The sequence below is a fragment of the Rhinoraja longicauda genome, chromosome 19 (genome assembly GCF_053455715.1).
Source record: "Rhinoraja longicauda isolate Sanriku21f chromosome 19, sRhiLon1.1, whole genome shotgun sequence".
Lineage (NCBI taxonomy): Eukaryota > Metazoa > Chordata > Chondrichthyes > Rajiformes > Arhynchobatidae > Rhinoraja > Rhinoraja longicauda.
In genome coordinates, this window is record NC_135971.1 from 40,101,562 (window position 1) to 40,121,130 (window position 19,569).

The 19,569-nt window shown below is 56.0% G+C and overlaps 1 protein-coding gene and 1 long non-coding RNA gene across 2 annotated transcripts in view; one reads left to right on the top strand and one right to left on the bottom strand.

Annotated features, from left to right (window-relative positions):
- Positions 1-19,569, top strand: part of LOC144603241 (uncharacterized) — a 478,910-nt gene that overhangs the window by 365,886 nt on the left and 93,455 nt on the right. The gene's annotated exons all lie outside the window — the stretch shown is intronic.
- LOC144602570 (putative G-protein coupled receptor 139) lies at positions 17,223-18,140 on the bottom strand. The gene has a single exon (XM_078415700.1). The coding sequence runs from the start codon at positions 18,057-18,059 to the stop codon at positions 17,223-17,225; it is 837 nt and encodes a 278-aa protein (XP_078271826.1). The 5' UTR covers positions 18,060-18,140.

Below are 19,569 nucleotides of genomic sequence, written 5' to 3' on the forward strand. Positions count from 1 at the left end.
CTCTACCCTCGTGGCCCGACCCGGCAACAACACCGAGTAAATCTCACTCTGCCCCCCACTCCTCCCCGTCCCTCCCTCCATCTCGCCCTCCCTTCAGTCCATTTCCCGCTCCCTTTACCTCGACCGTCCCAACCCCCCCCCCCCCGGGGCGGGCTGTGGTCAGGTGTTGGCGGGGAGCCGGTGTCCCGGTGTCGGGGCCGGGCCCAGCCCTGACCTGCGGCCTGTCGTACTCTTGTTTGCCGGTCACAGCGCTGCCCGTGTCCGCTGTGTGAGTGTGTCCGGAGCTGACGGGGCAGCTGCTGAATGTGTGTGTTTAGACCAGGCTGATGCGGGGCCGCGTCACTAACTGTGTGTGTGTTTTACAGCGGGGAAGAGCGGCTACGGTCCCACCCAGAGTAAGTTCCCTCAGACCCCAGCTCCGCCCCTGTCCACAGTGTTACACATCCTTACTGTGTCTGTCTGTCTGCGCGCGCCCGCCTGTCCCTGCGCGCGCCCGCCTGTCCCTGCGCGCGTCCGTCTGTCCCCGCGCGCGTCCGCCTGTCCCTGCGCGCGTCCGCCTGTCCCTGCGCGCGCCCGTCTGTCCCTGCGCGTGTCCGTCTGTCCCCGCGTATCTGTGCACGTTTCTGCGCTGTGACAATAGACAATAGGTGCAGAAGGAGGCCATTCGGCCCTTCGAGCCTGTACGCACCGCCATTCAATGTGATCATGGCTGATCATTCTCAATCAGTACCCCGTTCCTGCCTTCTCCCCATACCCCCTGACTCCGCTATCCTTAAAAGCTCTATCTAGTTCTCTCTTGAATGTATTCAGAGAATTGGCCTCCACTGCCTTCTGAGGCAGAGAATTCCACAGATTCACAACTCTCTGACTAAAAAAGTTTTTCCTCATCTCTGTTCTAAATGCCTACCCTTTATTCTTAAACTGTGGCCTCTTGTTCTGGACCCCCCCCAACATTGGGAACATGTTTCCTGCCTCTAACGTGTCCAACCCCTTAATAATCTTATACGTTTCGATAAGATCCCCTCTCATCCTTCTAAATTCCAGTGTATACAAGCCTAGTCGCTCCAGTCTTTGAACATACGACAGTCCCGCCATTCCGGGAATTAACCTAGTAAACCTACGCTGCACGCCCTCAATAGCAAGAATATCCTTCCTCAAATTTGGAGACCAAAACTGCACACAGTACTCCAGGTGCGGTCTCACTAGGGCCCTGTACAACTGCAGAATGACCTCTTTGCTTCTATACTCAACTCCTCTTGTTATGAAGGCCAACATTCCATTGGCTTTCTTCACTGCCTGCTGTACCTGCAGTGACTGATGCACTAAGACACCCAGATCACGTTGTACGTCCCCTTTTCCTAACTTGACACCATTCAAATAATAATCTGCCTTCCTATTCTTACCACCAAAGTGGATAACCTCACACTTATCCACGTGACCGTCTGTGCCCCCCCCCCCCCCCGTGCTCGTGTCCTGGCGAGTGCCCGTGCCTCTGTGCGCGTGCCCGTGCTCGCATGTGCGCGCATGTGGCCGCGTGCGCGTGTCCGGCCGTCCGCGCCTCGCTGCAGCCACGGCGTTGCCAGTAGACTTGTAACGACGCTCCTTCCCTCCGCAGCCTCGGAGCTCCGGGAAAACTCATCAACCTCCTCTGCTCCAGCCTGAGGTAGGAACCGAGCCGGCGCCCCACTTCACACCTGGGCCGGGGGGGGGGGGGGCAGGGGGGATGGTGGGTTTAATTCCCCAGCGTTTATTCTGGTGGAGGGGGCGGTGAGTTTAATTCCCCGTTTGCGAGGGGGCGTGATACATTCCGCAGGAGGGAGGGAGTTGTTCCGGTGCGTGTGTGGAGGAGGGGGGGATATGCTAGTGGTGTTTGTGTGGGGGGATATGCCAGTGGTGTGTGTGTGTGGGCGGATATGCCAGTGATGTGTGTGTGGGGGGGGGGGGGGATATGCCAGCGGTGTGTGTGTGGGGGGGGGGGGATATGCCAGCGGTGTGTGTGGGCGGGGTATTATATCCCGTAAGGGGAGGGGGTGGGTGTTTCCGGGGGGGGGCAGTTATTCCCGGGGTGGGGGGTGGGTTTATTGCTGATAATTGAGGGGGTGGGGGGCGACACAGACACGACAGGGGCATTAAAGAGGCTTTTGGATGGACGCGTGGAGATGCGGGGAGCGGAGGGGGGGAAGGGTGACGCGCGGGCAGATAGTTGGTCTTGGCGGCACGGTCGGCACAGACAGTGTGGGCCGAAGGGCCTGTTGTTGTGCTGGGCTGTCCTGTGGTGCTGGGGGAGTGGGTGTTTATTCCCGGTGGGGGGGCGGGGGTCGGTATTACTGCTACACGGGTGGGCTGGCGTCGCTCTGTGACCAACTCTCTCTCTCCCCCAGGGCCGCCGTGTCCCGCCGCCGGTCCAGGAGCGTCGGTGGAGAGCGGGACAAGTTTGCGGGGTTTCTGCTTTGGGGGGGGGGGGGCGGGGACTGTAATCGTGGGGTGATGGGTGAGCAATGAGCGCATCCACAGCTGGTTATGTAATTTGGACTTTGCGCTTGTCTCTCTGGGTCGCTGCTCATTTACTGACTGCACTGGGGGGGGGGGGCTGCTGCTTCCCATAATGTTCCTGCAATGACGGGGTTCAGTGGGGAACAGTCCCGATCAACATCTGGTGGCAATCACAGCTGGAGCGTTGCAGCGCTGGTTGACCCGAGGCCCGGAGCCGGTCGGGGGGCGGTGTGGGAGGGAGGGGTTCCTGGCGTTGGGGCGACACTCACCCGTGGACTGTGGGGGGGGGGGGGGGTGATCAGGGAATGGGATTCATTGCTGGGGGTGGGGGGTGGTCAGGGAATGTGATTCTTTGCTGGGGGGGTGATCAGGGAATGTGATGCATTGCTGGGGGGGGGGGGGGGGGTGATCAGGGAATGTGATTCTTTGCTAGGGGGTGATCAGGGAATGTGATTCTTTGCTGGGGGGCGTGTTCTGCTTCACTGTCGCGACATAAATGTTCAATAAAGTCCAGTGTGTTCTCCAGCTGCCTGTCCGTGGCTGCTTGTGGTGGTGATGGGGGGAGGGTCACGGGCATTGGGAGGGTGGGGGGATCACGGGCATTGGGAGGGTGGGGGTCACGGGCCTTGGGTGGGTGGGGGTCACGGGCATTGGGATGGTGGGGGTTCACGGCCATTCTGAGGGTGGGGGGTCACGGGCATTGGGAGGGGGGGTCACGGGCATTGGGAGGGTGGGGGTGACGGACATTGGGAGGGTGGGGGTCACGGATATTGGGAGGTGGGCCCAGTGGGACACGCTGTGTGGTTGGAGGGGTGGGGAAGTTGCCGGGACATCCGTGACCGGGCAGAGCGCGGACGGTGGAGCAGCGGTGGAGTTGCTGCCTCCCAGCGCCGGAGACCCGGGCTCGATCCTGACTACGGCTGCTGTCTGTACGGGGCTTGTAGGTTCCCCCGTGACCTGCGTGGGTTTTCTCCGGGATCGCCGGTCTCCTCCCACACTCCAAAGACGTACATATTTGCAGGTTAATTGGCTTGGTAAAATTGTAAATTGTCCCGAGTGTGTGTAGGATAGTGTTAATGTGCGGGGATCGCTGGGCGGGGCGGACTCGGTGGGCCGAAGGGCCTGTTTCCGCGCTGTATCTCTCAACTACTGAACCCGGAGCGCTGGAGAACGGAGCGGGAGATTGTAACGTGTCTGGGAGACAGTGATCGACTTCAGGAAGCGATGCGGTCCACACACCCCGGTGTACATTGACAGCGCCGGAGTTTGTAAACTTCAAGTACTGAGCAGTAAACATCACCAGCAACTTGTCCTGGACCAGCGCGTCCAATCCCCGTTCTCCCCTCTCCCATCGGACAAGAGGGACAGAAGTGTGAAAACGCGCCCCCCCACATTCAGGCACAGTTTCATCCCAGCTGTTATCAGACAACTGAACCATCCTATCACCAATTAGCCGCCATAACCTCCCATCTTCCTCATCGGAGACCCTCGGACCATCTTTAATCGCACTTTATCCTGCATTTAACATGATACATGTCTCCTGTATCTGTACACTGTGAACGGCTTGATTGTAATCATGGACAGTGTTTCCGCTCACTGGATAGCGCGGCACAACAGATCCTTTCACTGTACCTCGGTACAGGTGATAACAATAAACTACATTAATCTACACTAAGTGCCGGTGAGGTCTTCTGCGAACTCGGCAACGGCGGACCGGTTTAACGGCGCCGCCGCTTCTCTGCTCCCCTCATCAGTTGCCCGCCTCTGACCCTGGGGCAGGTTCTCTCAGCTTCACCCACCCCTCCCTTCCTCAGACTGAACCCACCCGGAACCTCGCCTGTCCATTCCGTCCACAGACGCTGCCTGACCCGCGGAGTTCCCCCAGCACTCTCTGTGATTCGCTCACATTCCCAGCGGTCTCCCGGCTCCTGGTTCCCTCGCCGCGGCCGATGAGGGCGAATGAGCACCGTGTGTGTCAGGGTCAGGGACAGGACCGTCTTGTCGATCTGCGCTGCAGCTTCATGGAGTACCCCGAGATCTCCCCGCTCCCCAATAGTCCCCGGGACCCCTGCATTCACCGTGTGTGTCAGGGTCAGGGACAGGACCGTCTTGTCGATCTGCGTTGCAGCTTCATGGATTACCTCGAGATCTCCCCGCTCCCCAATACTCCCCGGGACAATCTACAACATATATTAATGATTTGGATGATGGAATTAGATTTAACACTGGCAGGTTTGCGGATGACACAATGCTGGGTGGCAGTGTGAACTGCGAAGAGGATGTTAGGAGGTTGCAGGGTGACCTGGACCGGTTGAGTGAGTGGGCAGATGCGTGGCAAATGCAGTATAATGTGGATAAATGTGAGGTTATCCACTTTGGCGGCAAAAATAAGGAGGCAGATTATTATCTCAATTGCGTCAGATTATGTAACGGGGAAGTGCAACGAGACCTTGGTGACCTTGTACACCAGTCACTGAAAGTAAGCGTGCAGATACAGCAGGCAGTGAAGAAAGCTAATGGCAGGTTGGTCTTCATAACGAAAGGATTTGAGTACAGTAGCAAAGTCCTTCTGCAGTTGTATAGGGCCCTGGCGAGACCACATCTGGAGTATTGTGTGCAGTTTTGTTCTCCTAATTTGAGGAAGGTCGTCCTTGCTATTGAGACAGTGCAGCGTAGGTTCACGAGGTTAATCCCTGGGATAGCGGGACTGTCATATTAGGAAAGATTGGAAAGACTGGGCTTGTATTCACTGGAGTATAGAAGGATGAGAGAAGTTCTTAAAGAGACGTATAAAATCATAAAAGGACTGGACAAGCTAGATGCAGGAAAAATGTTCCCAATGTTGGGAAGTCCAGAACCAGGGGACGCATTCTAAGAATAAAGCGGAGGCCATTTAAAACTGAGATGAGAAGAAACTTTTTCACCCAGAGAGTTGTGAATTTGTGAAATTCTCTGCCACAGAGGGCAGTGGATGAACTTAAATGAGAGTTAGATAGAGCTCTGGGGGCCAGTGGAATCAAGGAGTATGGGGAGAAGGCAGGCACGGGTTATTGATTGTAGACGATCAGCCATGATCACAATGAAGGGCGGTGCTGGTTCGAAGGGCCAAATGGCCTCCTCCTGCACCTATTTTCTATGTTTCTTCCCCTCCATTCACCGCGTGTGGCCGCCCCTTACTGCTCCTCTCAGAGCGTATATGTTCGCACTGACCGGGACTCATTTCCCCCCCGCCCCTGCCCTGCCCAAGTTACCAGCTGACCCACATCACCCGGTACACTCCCCACCCCCACAACGCCGGTCCGTCTGTCGTTTCCCTGTCTAATTATATCAGGGTTAAGTTATGTGTCTTGTTAGAGCGGCATCGAGGCACACAGCGTGGAAACAGGCCCCTCGGCCCAACTTGCACACGCCGCCCAACATGCCCCATCTACACTCGTCCCACCTGCCCGCCTTTGGCCCACATCCCTCTAAATCTATCCCACCCCTGTACATGTCCAAGCGTCTTTATTCTTGTTTAAAAGAGCTAATCACGGCTGCTCTCCCATCCGCCAGGACCTGGCGTCACACGGCCCCGGCCCCCGTGCACGAACAGCCCCTCCTGGGCCGTCCCCCGATCGCCAACATCCCGCCTGTCTCTCCACCACAAAACCCAATTCACCGGCCACGTCCCGCGCCTCCTCCCCGACACCGAACCCCCGCTCCCCCGACACGGAGCCCATTCCCGCTCACCCCGCGCAGGAAGCGCTCCCACCCCGGTCACCCACAGCGCCCGTCTCCCTAATGGTGAGCCCACCCTCCCCTTCACCCGGACACGGAGCCCCCCGTACCGGCCTCGACCACCCCCTCCTTCCCCGAACGCGGAGCCGCCGCCACAGGGCACGGAGACCCCGACACGAACACCCCACCCGCCGCCCTCTCACCGAGCCCAGCACCCCGGACACAGATCCATCTCCTAGAGTCTCCGCTGTGGATACAGCTCCCCCACCCCTTCACTTCCCCCACACGGGCCCACAGACATGGAGGACCCGACACGGACACTCCCCACCGTCTCTCCCTCTCACACACGAGGTTCCGGCCCCCCACACGGGCCCACAGACATGGAGGACCCGACACGGACACTCACCACCGTCTCTCCCTCTCACACACGAGGTCCCGGCCCCCGACACGGACCCACAGACATAGAGGCCCCGACACGGGCACTCCCCACCGTCTCTCCCTCTCACACACGAGGTCCCGGCCCCCGACACGGACCCACAGACATAGAGGCCCCGACACGGGCACTCCCCACCGTCTCTCTCTCTCTCACATACTGAGCCCCGGCCCCCGACAAGGAACCGCCCTGTCTGAGACTCCAGGCCAGATGGAGATGAAGACTGGGTCGGGGTAGAGTTGACCCGGAGACACCAAACCCCCGGGGCATCGCCCCAGACACTAAACCCTCCCCAACTCTCCATCCCCAGTCACGGGACGCACGCGCCCCTCCCCCGACACGAAGTCCCCATCATCCAACACCGAGCCGCTCGCCCACCAAAAGGCAGATAGGGACCACCCTCCTAGATAAGGAAGCAAAGCCCACACGGGGGCGGGGCGCGGGGAGGGGGGAGCGGGGAAGGGGGAGCGGGGCGGGGGCCGGGCGCGGGGAGCGGGGAGCGGGAAGCGGGGGCGGGGAGCGGGCGGTGGAGGCGGGTCGGGGAGCGGGGCGTAGGGAGCGGTGGGTGGGGGCGGGGGCGGGGGTGGGTCGGGTACCGGGAACCCGCGACTCCGGAGCCCCGGCCCGGCCACAACCTCCAATCTCCCCGAGACACGAAACCTCGCCAATCCGGGATCCGGCGCCCGTACACGAGCAGCCACCCGCGACTCACGAACACGGAGCGCGCCCCCTCGCACACGGGACCCCCTCCGCGTACATAAGGTCGGGTCCGTTTCCCTACATGGTCCGTTTCCCTACGTCGGTTGCGGCTTTGATTATCAGGGTTGGGAAGTCCTGTGGCAGTTTTATAAAACCACAGTTGATGGTCGCCGCTGGAGTCGAATGCATTATTGACAAAGTTGGTGGAATTTTAATTTAATAAATGTTTGTTTGTAAACTGCCAATACGGGCAGGTATTGATTTTATCGAGTTGCACTTTGTATGTTTGTTTTTGTTTTCGAATAAAGTATTTTTAAATTTAAAAAAAGTTAAATATCAGATCGTTCCTGCACCGTCGGAACCTCACTACCAGCGCTCGCTGCCCTCGGGACGGCTGCTATAGACGGGAGACGGTTGCCCACCTCTTCGCAGAGTGTGGATTTACAAAGAGGGTCTGGAGAAGTTTGCAAGGATCCCTGTCCCGGTTTATTCCAAACAGCTCCGTCATATAAGACTGTGATTTACGGGCTGTTCCCAAGGACACGTTGAGAGACGGACGTGAAATGCCGCTGGAAGCTCATTAACTCGGTGAAAGACGCTCTTTGGTCTGCCCGAGCTTTGTTGACCTCCCAGCGGAGCGAGCTGTCCGTCGGGAAATGTTGCCGACTGGCCCGCTGCAGACTGCAGGAGTACGTGCTGAGGGACCCACTGAATCTTGGTGGAGCCAACGCCAAGACTCTGTGGGGTCGAACGACCGACTCGGGCCCCTCCGCTGCTGGACATTGGGGGGCAGAGTGTGGTGGAGACGCCCCTCAAATGAGGGAAGGGATAACGCCCGGGGGGCACATGAGTGGCACGGGTGCCGGGTATAATGGTAATTGTGAACACGACCCAATACCATTCTAATCAATATCTGTGCCCGCCGAGAATGGGCAAGATGGTTTGCACTGTTCTTGTCCTGCATGTTTTTAAAAAAACCACAAAGTGCTGGAGTGACTCAGCGGGGCAGGCAGCATCTCTGGAGAGGACGAATGGGCGATGTTTCGGGTCAAGACCCACTGTGTTCAGCTGGTTCCGTGCTGTAAAAGTACAGAATAACATGGGTGTTGATAGTTGGCGAGACACCTCACCCCACAACCGAGATGTGTAATACCAGAGGGCATCAGTTTAAAGGTGAGGCATAAGGGGTGTAAAAGTGCTCAGATCGACATTGGGTGTTGTGATCCGGAACGCGCTTTGTTGGAGGCAAAGACTCCCCCACATTCTAAATGTACCCAAATGTGCACTTTAATTGCTGATAATCACGCTAGTGTAGATGGGCGCTGAACGGCCAACATGAGCGCGGTGGACACAAAAGCCCTGCTGTGTGTCGAGAGAAACAAAGAACCCGCGCATCTTGTTAAACGGCGAGAGATTGTACGGTGTTGATATTTAGAGGGACCTGGATGTCCTTGTGCACAAGTCACATGAAACCCACAGGCGGGTACAGTGGGCACTCGGGGCGTGTGAAATATTGACCTTCATTACGAGAGGACCTGGGGTTTGTTTGTAAAGAGAGATACAGAATGGAAACAGGCTCTTCCACCCACTGAGACCACAACGACCATCGATCACCCGCTCGCACTCGTTCAATGTTACAACTTCTTCGACCATTCCCTGCAAACGAGGGGCAACTGTTAGAGGGCAAATTAACCTGCAAACCTGCATATCTTTGGGTTGCGGTAGGAAGTTCGACCACCCGGAGAAACACATGCGATCAGAGCAATGGAGGACCCGGCGTGGGGAACCGCCGAGAAGGGGGGGGGGGAGAACACAGTACCCGGCTTGGGGGAACGGCCGTGTGGGGAGGGAAAGCAAAGGCGGACCCGGCGTGGGATACTTTATAACTTTATCTGCGCCCTTTATGAGACGACTCTTTACAGACATTGGGTATGCAAAACAAAGACTATCACTCTGACTTGTCACATGTGACAATAAAGTATTCATTTATTCATTCATTCATTCATTCATTCATTCATTCATTCATTCATTCATTCATTCATTCATTCATTCACAGATCGCTTCAGTCTAACGAACCGTTAATATCCGCCTTGACTCTGTGACCTGACGCCTCCACCGTGACCTGGGGCACAGAATTCCAGGGATTCACGTCCTGGCGATTCATGGAGGAATGGGGGTGAGGGGTGGGAGTGGGGTGGGGAACTATGAGGGGTCCGGGCGTCTTGGTGTCCGTTGCCCCCTGTCCGTTCCTGTTGGAAAATGTTGGGCTCCTTCAACATTGGGGCGGCACGGTGGCGCAGCGGTAGAGTTGCTGCCTTACAGCGCTGTCTGCACGGAGTTTGTACGTTCTCCCCGTGACCTGCGTGGGTTTTCTCCGAGATCTTCGGTTTCCTCCCAAACTCCAAAGAAGTACAGGTGTGTAGGTTAATTGACTGGGTGATTGTAAAAATTGTCCCTAGTGTGTGTAGGATAGTGTTAATGTGCGGGGATCGCTGGGCGGCGCGGACTCGGTGGGTAAATGTCCGAGATGCCCAGCGCGGCCCAACTCCCCCGACTCATCAGTCCCACAGACACCGCACTGCCCTCACCCCGCACATCCCCGACCCAGCACGGCCCGGCACCGACCTCTGCACGTTCCCTCTGGCTTATCACCACCCGCAACGCGTCCGTGCGCCACCGCACCCCGCATACCCCCAGAACCCACACTCCCGCACAACCCTGACAACCCCCTCGCCGCACCACACATTCCCTTTGCACCACTCCCACCCCATACGCCACACTCCCCTAAACCCCCACACCCCCATCCGCACCCCACACTCCCCCTAAACCCCCACTCCCCCATCCGCACCCCACTCTCCCCTAAACCCCCACTCCCCCATCCGCACCCCACTCTCCCCTAAACCCCCCACTCCCCCATCCGCACCCCACACTCCCCTAAACCCCCACTCCCCCATCCGCACCCCACTCTCCCCTAAACCCCCACTCCCCCATCCGCACCCCACACTCCCCTAAACCCCCACTCCCCCATCTGCACCCCGCACTCCCCTAAACCCCCACTCCCCCATCCGCACCCCACACTCCCCTAACCCCCCACTCCCCCATCCCCACCCCACTCTCCCTACACACCGTCACTCCCGCCGCCCCCCGCACTGACCAGGCACCCACTCCCACCACTGTATTCCGCAATGCCCCGCTCACCCCGCACTCTCGCATCCCGCAATCCATCCGCACGCCGCAGTTCACTCGGACCGCTGTATCCCGCAGTGTCTCCCTGTGTTCACCCCTCACTCCCCCGGCTGCACACCCTGCAACCCGCCCTTCCCCTCTTGCCAGAAGGAACAGTCTCCACACGTTGGCATCAGCTCCCGCTGCCGTTCGGGCGCAGCGCCGCCCGCCAGTGCTTCAGTCATTGGCGGATCACAGGAAACTCTGCACCACAGCGGCATCGCTCTCCTCTCCACCATCAGTTAAAGGAAGTCACGTCTTCTCTGATTCCACGGGCCCACAGCCGCCTGGTCTGCGGGTGCCAATGAATACCGTGCAGCCGCCGCCAAGCGGGATGCGACTCGTCAACCGGTGACCGGCCGCGGGAATGTACCGCTGTCGGGAAATCTGCCGGAATCGCGATAGGCCGGGAGCGCCCGGCGACCCCGCTGTCCGACGCAGAATGCCGCGACCAATCGATGGGAAACGGGACGTCCAGCCGACGCAGTCGCCTCGCCCCGATACAAGCCGCAGATTCGGCGTCGGGAGTCGGCTGTGGAGATGGATCCAGCGGGTCTGGACGGGCTGGAGTTCCAGAGCCCAGTCCGAAGGCGGCACATCCATCCCGCCGATTGTAACATTGCGTTTACAGCGCGGGGCGGCGGCGGGGAGCTCGGCGGGCGCAGCACGGTGTTCAATGACAACCCAAGAGTCGGCGGCGACCCGATCAGGTCAACTGACGACCGGCCGCGTTCACGCACCTGTTGTGTTCGATACATCATCGGATTCACACAACAGTTTGATTCACTATGTAATTTATTACACGACCAAATAAGGCACGTACACTCACATGTCCCCGAATACCCCAGTACACGCTCGCAAACCCCGAGTACACGGCACAGCTCGCCGCAGGATGGTTCTGTTCTCCATCACCCGGCACCGTCCGCCACACGGGGCTCTCTCCCCGAAAGGCCGCCAACTCCATCCTTTATGGCATTTCTCATCAGAACGGACCACGCCACTGCCCCTCCCCGAGCCCATCATAAGCCCCCCTTGTCTGTAACGTTTCTGCACTACTAGCGGCAGCGGCGCGGGTGGTCGACCCAACTATTGCTGCTGTGTTTGGTTCACCAACGCTAAACTTTCCCATAGAATGGCCTGAGAAAGGCGACGTTCCCAGGCAATACGAGTATCCTGGCACGGACAGGTGCAGACAGTGTCTCCCACTGTCTGGAAAACGGTGTTTGAATGTTGTTTTCAGGGGCTGTGGAACGCGGCGCTGCTAATTTAACTGGTAATTCCATTTTACATTCGAGCTGAGATTCTATGTTTAACCCTCACACGACCGAACCTCTGCCGGGAAATCTGTGCAGCCCGGCGACCCGCTTTCCAACGCGGACTGTCGCGACAGTCGATGGGTACCGCGGAGCGGAGATCCAGCCTCGCACATTCGGCCTCGGAAGTCGGCAAAGGGGATAAACCACCCGGTCTGCAAAGGGCCGGAGATCCAGAGACTCGGGCGCAGGCGGCAGATTCGACCCGCCGATTGCAACATTGTGTTTGGGGCACAGGGTGTGGGCGCCGAGCTGGGCGGGTGCGGCGCGGTGTTCAGAGACACCCGAGGAGTCGGCGGTTTGCGGATCGGGTCGCAACTCGTCAACTGGAGACCGGCCCCGTGCGTGTCCCGCTGCCGGGAATCCGCTGAAATAGCGGTCGGCCGGGAGCGCACGGCGATCCCGCTGTCCGACGTAGGTCGCCGCGACGCGTCGTAATATACTGGACCGGGGATCCTTGGCTGACGCGGAGTCGAGATACGGACCCGCAAATCCCACATCGGAAGTTGCCTTGGGTCGGATCCGTCAGGTGTGGTCGGGCCAGAGTTGCTGAGCGCGACCGCAGGCGGCAGATTCCACCCGCCGATTGTAACCGTGCGTTATCTGCCCGGGGCGCCGGCGGGGAGCTCGGCGGCTGCAGCACGGTGATCGGAGACACCTGGAGAGTCGGCACCGCCTCCAGCGGCCCGTCAACCGGCGACCTGCCGGCGACTGCACCTTTCCGTGGAATCTTCCGAAATCGCGGTGAACTGGGGGAGCCCGGGACAGCGCTGTCAAACGCGGGCTGTCGCAACGAGTAGATGGGTCCGGTAACATTCAGCCTCGGCCGCCGCGGAGCCGAGATACCGGCCCGCAGATTCAGCATCGCAAGTCGTCTATGGGGACGGACCCGTCTGGTGCGTCCCGGCCCGCGCTCCAGAGCCCCGGCCGCAAACGGCAGATCCGACCCGCCGAATACAACATTGCGTTTTCAGCCCGGGACGTCGGCGGGGAGATCGGCGGGCGGAGCACATGTTTCCAGAGGCGCATGAAGAGTCGGCAGCGCCCCGAACTGGCCTCGACTCGTCACCTGGTGACCGGCCGCGTGAGTGTAACACTGGCGGGAATCTGCTGATGTCGCGGTAAGCCGGGATTTCACGGCGACCCCGCCGTCCGAGGCGGGACAAAGCGGCACGAACCGGAACGGCCTTCCCGGAGCGCCGCGGATCCGAGATACGGACCCGCAAAGTCCGCATGGAGAGTCGGTCATTGGGACGGACTCGCCGGGAGTGCGGGTTCCGGAGCTCCAGAGATACGTCCGCAGGCGGCAGATTCCACCCGCCGATTGCCACGTTGTGTTTTGGGCGCGGGGATCGTCGGCGGGGAGTTCCGGCGGGAACAGCGCGGGGTGCGGAGACCCCGAAGAGTCGTCGGTGCCCCGATCGGGTCGCGACTGGTCAACTGGTGACCGGCCGGGTAAGTACCGCTGCCGGTAAATCTGCCGCAATCGCGGTAAATCGGGGGAGCCGGCGACCCCGCTGTCCGGCGCGGATGGCCGCGACGTGTCGATATCCACCGGAACGTCCATCCTACGCCGTCGTGGAGCCGAGATACAGACCCGCAGATTCGGTTGACGAGTCGCGCTGCAGCCGCCGAGCTCCCCGCCGACGCCCCGCGCGGGTCGAATCTGCTCTGGATCTCCAGCCCGGCCACACCGGGTGGATCTGTACTCAGAGACCACTTCCGAGGCGCAATCTGCGGGCCTGTATCTCGGCTCCGCGGCGGCTTATGCTCGCCATTCCGGTACAAATCGACTCGTCGCGGTATTCCGCGTCGGATAGCGGGGTCGTCGTGCGTCTCCAGATAGCCGCGATATCGGCAGGTTCCCGGCAGCGGTACACTCACACGGCCGGTCACCAGTTAACGATTCGCGGCCCGGTCGGGGCGCAGCCGGATCTTCGGGTGTCTCCGAACGCCGTGCAGTGCCCACAGAGTTCACCGCCGACGACTCGTGTCGAAAACGCAATGTAGCAGTCGGCGGGTCGAATCTACCGGCAGCATCCAGGGCTCTGGAACTCCGGCCCGGCCGGACCGGGTGGATCCATCCCCATAGCCGACTTTCAACGCCGAATTTGCAGGCCTGTATGTCGGTTGTCGCGATTCCGTCAGATTCCCGGAAGATTTGACCCGCCGATTACAACATTGGGTTTTCAGCACGGGGGCGTCGGCGGGGAGCTCGGCGGCAGCAGCGCGGGGTTCGGGGACACGCGAAGTGGCGGCGGCGCTCTGATCGGGCCGCGAATCGTCAACTGGTGACCAACCGCGTGTATGTACCGCTGCCGGGAATCTCCTGAAATCGCGGTCGGCTGTGAGAAGCCCCGGACCCCGCTGTCCTACGCGCACTGCCGCGCCGAGTCGTTGGGAACCGGAATGTCCAGTCTTCGCCGCAACGGTGATGAGATACAGGCCCGCAAATTCAGCCTCAGTTGTCTTCTATGGGGATGGATCTACACGGTCTGACCGGCCGGAGTTCCAGAGCCCTGGCTTCTGCCGGCAGATTCGACCCGCCGATTGCAACACAGCGTTTTCGGCGCGGGACGACGGCGAAGATGGAATTTAATACAGAGAAATGTGAGGTGTTGCATTTTGGAAAGTCTAACATGGGCAGGACCTACACAGTGAATGGTGGGGCTCTGGGGAGTGTTGCAGGCACACGGATCTTGGAGTGCAGGTGCATGGTTCCCTGAAGGTGGAGTCGCAGCTAGATATGTGGTCAAAAAGCCGTGTGGCACATTGGCCTTCATCAGTCAGAGTATTGAGTATAGAAGTTAGGAAGCCATTTTGCAGTTGTATATGACGTTGGCGACGCAGCATTTAGAGTAATTTGTTCAGTTCTGGGCACCATGTTATAGGAACGCTGTTGTCAAGCTGGAAAGGGTAGAGAGAACATTTCCTAGGATATTGCCAGAACTAGAGGGTCTGAGCTACAGGGATAGGTCGAGTTGGCTGGAACTTTATTCGTTGGAGCGCAGGAGGATGAGGGATGATCGTACAGAGGTGTATACAATCACGAGATGAATAGATCGGGTTGGTGCACAGTCCCTTGTCTAGAGTAGGTGAATCTAGGGCAACAGAACATTGGTTGAAGGTGAAGGGGACAATATCATAGGAATCTGAGGGTACATTTTTCACACGAAGGGTGGTGGGTGTTTGGAGCAAGCTGCCAGAGGAGGTAGTTGAGTCTCGGACTATCCAATGTTTAAGCAATAGTTAGACAGTGGCATAGACATGACAGGTTTAGAGGGATATGGATCAAACGCGGGCAGGTGGGACTAGTGTAGCTGGGGCATGTTGGCCGGCTTGAGCAAGTTGGGCCGAATGGCCTGTTTCCACGCTGCATCAATCTATGACTCTATGATTCCGCTATTCTGGAAAGGGCTGATGTGCTTACAGAATAGTCCGTCTTTAGGTTTATTTTATAAGAGGCTGCAGAGAGCCCACAGCGGAAATGCCTTCAATGTTTTGATTAATTGAATGATACAACATGGTTCAACAACACTTTCGGCCCACCGAGTCCACCGCGACAATCGATCATTCATTCATAATAGATCTATGTTATCGCACTTTCGCGGTCACTCCATGCGCACTCGGGGGGATTTATAGAACCCAATCAGTCGACAAACCCTCACGTCTTTGGGTCACGTCAAGTGCTAGGAGCCGAAGTTCCCGGAGGAAACCTACGCGGTCATAGGGACAAGCCACACAGACAGCACGAATCAGACCCGGGTATCTGACGCGGAGAGGCGTCCAGTCTACCAGCCACGTCACAGTTTTATTTGGTAGAATTGACGTGTCCCCAGTATAAGAGAAACGCCACCGCAATAGCGAGGCCGCAGACAATGATGGCCCAGTTTGATACTGCCGTCAGAGAGTCTGTCCTCACCTTGTCCATCATGGTCTGGTTTGGCTCAGCCACCAAGCATGACATCCGGAGGCTGCAGCGCATCGTTCGATCAACCGAAAATGTTGTTGGCCTCCCCCCATCTACGAACTGTACTCTGCAAGCGCCAGGAAGTGAGCGGGTAAGATCATCTCTGACCACTTTCACCCTGACCACAAACACTTTGAAGCATTTCCCTCTGGAAGGCGACTCCGGACTGTCAAAGCCGCTACGGTCAGACATAAAAGTAGAGCAGTAGCTCTACTTAACAAACCAAAAGTCTGTAGCTTACTTTTGCTCTGGTATTTTATTTTATTATTCACATGTTTAAATGTTAATGTTTTATTTTTAATTGTCTATTGTATATCGTGTTGTTATCCTTGCGAGCAAAGCACCGAGGCAAATTTCTTGTATGTGTACATACTTGGCTAACAAAAATTATTCTATTCTATTCAATGTTGTGGCTTTCGGCTGCTCTAACATGAGATCCAGCCCGCATTAGTTGGAGGATCTCTCGCCATGCTGCGGAGCAGGAGATAAAGAGCACCTTACTTGGATATTGGTTGTAATATTATGTGAAGTGCATCTCGCATCCACGAATCACTCATTTCCCTACTCTCCCCACCCCCCCTCCCCATGGCCCACTGCACCCTCCCCCCTCCTTTCCCCCTTTACATTCCACCTCTGTACCTCTCTCCTAATCTGACAGCTTGGTCCATTTTCCACCTCTAGCCTTTGTCATTAATAGGCTCTATCTCGTCACCACTGGTTTCCAACTTTCTTCAATCAGTTTGAAGAAGGTAACCGACCAGAAACGCCGTCTGTCTATTTCCTTCACAGACGCTGCCTGACCCGTTGTTTCCTTCATTGGGCACGGAGATGGGGGGGGGGGGGGGGGGGGGGTTCCTCGCGCCTGAGTTGGGGGACAAGTGAGATTGCGCATCTTGCCACTGGTTGTTGCACCCGATGGAGGGCGTTTTTAAGTTAACCCCGGGTAGCTGCTCTGGATTAAGGAGGTAAGCGCATTTTAAAACATTTTTCTTGGTATTTATCTGTTAGCCGATTTAGAACAGTCAAAGATATTTTCATAATTATTCGTCTTACGACGACTTAAACTTTATTTTTATACTTTCAACAATGAGAAGCATGTTGAATTGGTCTTTCGCAGCAGCAGTCCCATAAGGTCGTCACAATGGATCCACTATCACCCCCTTTGTCACCATCCGCTTTGATTTGTGGAATCTCATTTGCAAGGTGTTCAGTTTTCCTTCCTATGTTCCAACAGTTTGCAACATTAAAGTGCATAGTTCAATCACAATTGGGCCACATTAGATTATCAATGTTCCTCGGGGCATTCTATTTCAATTATTTCTGTTCACTTCGGAAACATTCTCGAAGTTAAATGGGATATCAGTTTGCGAAGTCATTTAATATACTCGGCTACTTTAGCGACAAGAACCACAGGTAATTTGATTACATTTTTCAATTCTTCTCTGAATTTTCTCTGAGACACAGCATAAATAAAGGTGTTCGTGCAAGAACTCAAAAACTTCAGCATGTATCCCGAGAGTTCCGCAATGGTGAACGGCTCGTTGTAATTTGCTTCCAAAAATTGTGTGTCAGTGAATTGTACGCATATGAAACAAATTAAATTAACCATCCACAAGAGGATGAAACTGCCGGATATGGCCAGCAGCAAGACTATGGATTTCCTACGATTCTCCGTCTCCGGGTCTGTGTTTTTCGCAGTGCTGCTGTTTCCTCGTAGACCGCTCCTCACTCGATTAGCCAGTATAATGTGTCTGATGGTCAGGGGATTTAGAAGCAAGATCAACACGTAGGGTGCAAATGGGGCCAATATCGTTTCCACCCACAGAAAAACTGTCCAAATGTGTGTTGTGTAGAAGCTTGATTTTACATAGCACGCCCACTCCACGTTACCAATAACCTCCCGAGGTTCATATATGAAATAGTATGGGATGTTTTCTACAACGCTGGAGCAAAGCACCACCACTATAGCCACAGTCGCATTCCTTTCAGTGCAATATCTTGGTCGTAAGGATTGGTGGCAAATAGCAACGTATCGATCGAAAGTGAAAGCCACAGTTAGCCAGACGGAGCAGTCAAGGGAAACGAAAAGTAAGGTGAGATTAACTTTACAAACCGAAGTGTAATTGAAGAACGAATATGGGAAATAACCATTAATTATCTGGTATAAGATCACATGAAATGTAAGAACCATTAAGTCAGCGACTGCCATCCCCAGCAGATAACGAGTGATGCATTTGGAGAGACCGCAATTTCCACGGGACAGGATGACGATTGCGATCAAATTAGCTGCAAAAGACAAAACAATAATAAGCATAACATCCACCGCCCGGATAGATAACGTATCATTCAACATTTCGTTTTTGCAGTACATTGTAATTACGTGGGGTAAATTAAAATGACTGCGTGTTCCTTTTAAGACGTCTGTCAATCACGGCGGAATGTAGATCAGTTGGAAAAATGAACAGAGAAATGGCAGACGATGATCATCCCAGCCAAGTGTGATGTGTTGCATTTTGTATGGTCAAATGCAAGAGCATAATTTAGAGTAAATTGAAGAACCCATAGGAGCATTGATTTACAGAGTGTCCTTTGAATACCATGAAATGCAGTAGACAGAAGGTACAGGAATCCCCAATGGCCATTTCCCCCGAAAACATCCCCTGGATACTGTTGGGAGGAAATGTCCCGTCAGGGGAGAGCACCAGGTGCTGTCAGGTATGTGGCCGCGGGCTCTGAGGCACAGCGGGGATGATGAAAGCACGAGGGTGAAGGTGATCGCAAGTGAGAGGAGATTCTGTGGCAGCAAACGAGGTCAGGATACATCACAGCTTTGTTTGGGAACAGCTCCATCCAGGACCGCAAGAAATTGCAGCGAATTGTAGACACAGCCCAACCCACCACACAAAGCAACTTCTATTGACACCATTTATACCTCACGCTACATCGGCAAGATCTGCAGCATAATCGAGGACGAGCCGTAACCTGGCCACTTCCTCTGCTCCCCTCTCCCATCAGGCAAAAGCTAGAGAAGTGTGAAAAAGCACATCACCAGATTCAGGGATAGTTTCTTCACAGCAGTTATCACGCAACTGATTCATTCTACCACAGAGAACGGTGCTGAACTACTATCTACCTCTTTGATGAGTGCTTTGCTCGGTATTTCCCACGGGAACGGGCATGAGATCGGTGTTGAGAATACTAACATGCATGTGCAATTTGATAACAAGAAGGAGATACAGGGGTTCATAGGGTAAGAGCATTAAGGTAGATAAATCCCTGTTGCCTGATGGGACCAATGCCAGGTTATTGAAAGGGGCATGAAAGGAGATTGTAGGAGCCTTGACGAATATTTTCGTATCTTCCCTAGCCACAGGCGAGGTTCCAGGGACTGGAGAGTGGCCAATGTTGTTCCTTTGTTCAATGATGGGAAGTGTTGGAGAGGATTCTTCTGGATAGGATTTTCTGTTCTTTGGAAAATAAGAAGCTAGTTAGCGGAAATCAACATAGCTTTGTTCGTTCCAGTTTAGATCTAACTATCTTTATCGAGTCGTGTGCGGAAATTCTGAACGGGTGGCGGATAAGGGGCTGCAGTAGATGTTGTCTACATCCCTTTTAGTAAGGTAGTTAATAAAAGTCCCTCTTGGTGAGCAGATCCAGAAGATCCACCAGGCCACAGTGACTTGTTCATTTGGATTGAGAACCAGCTTACTCATAAAGAG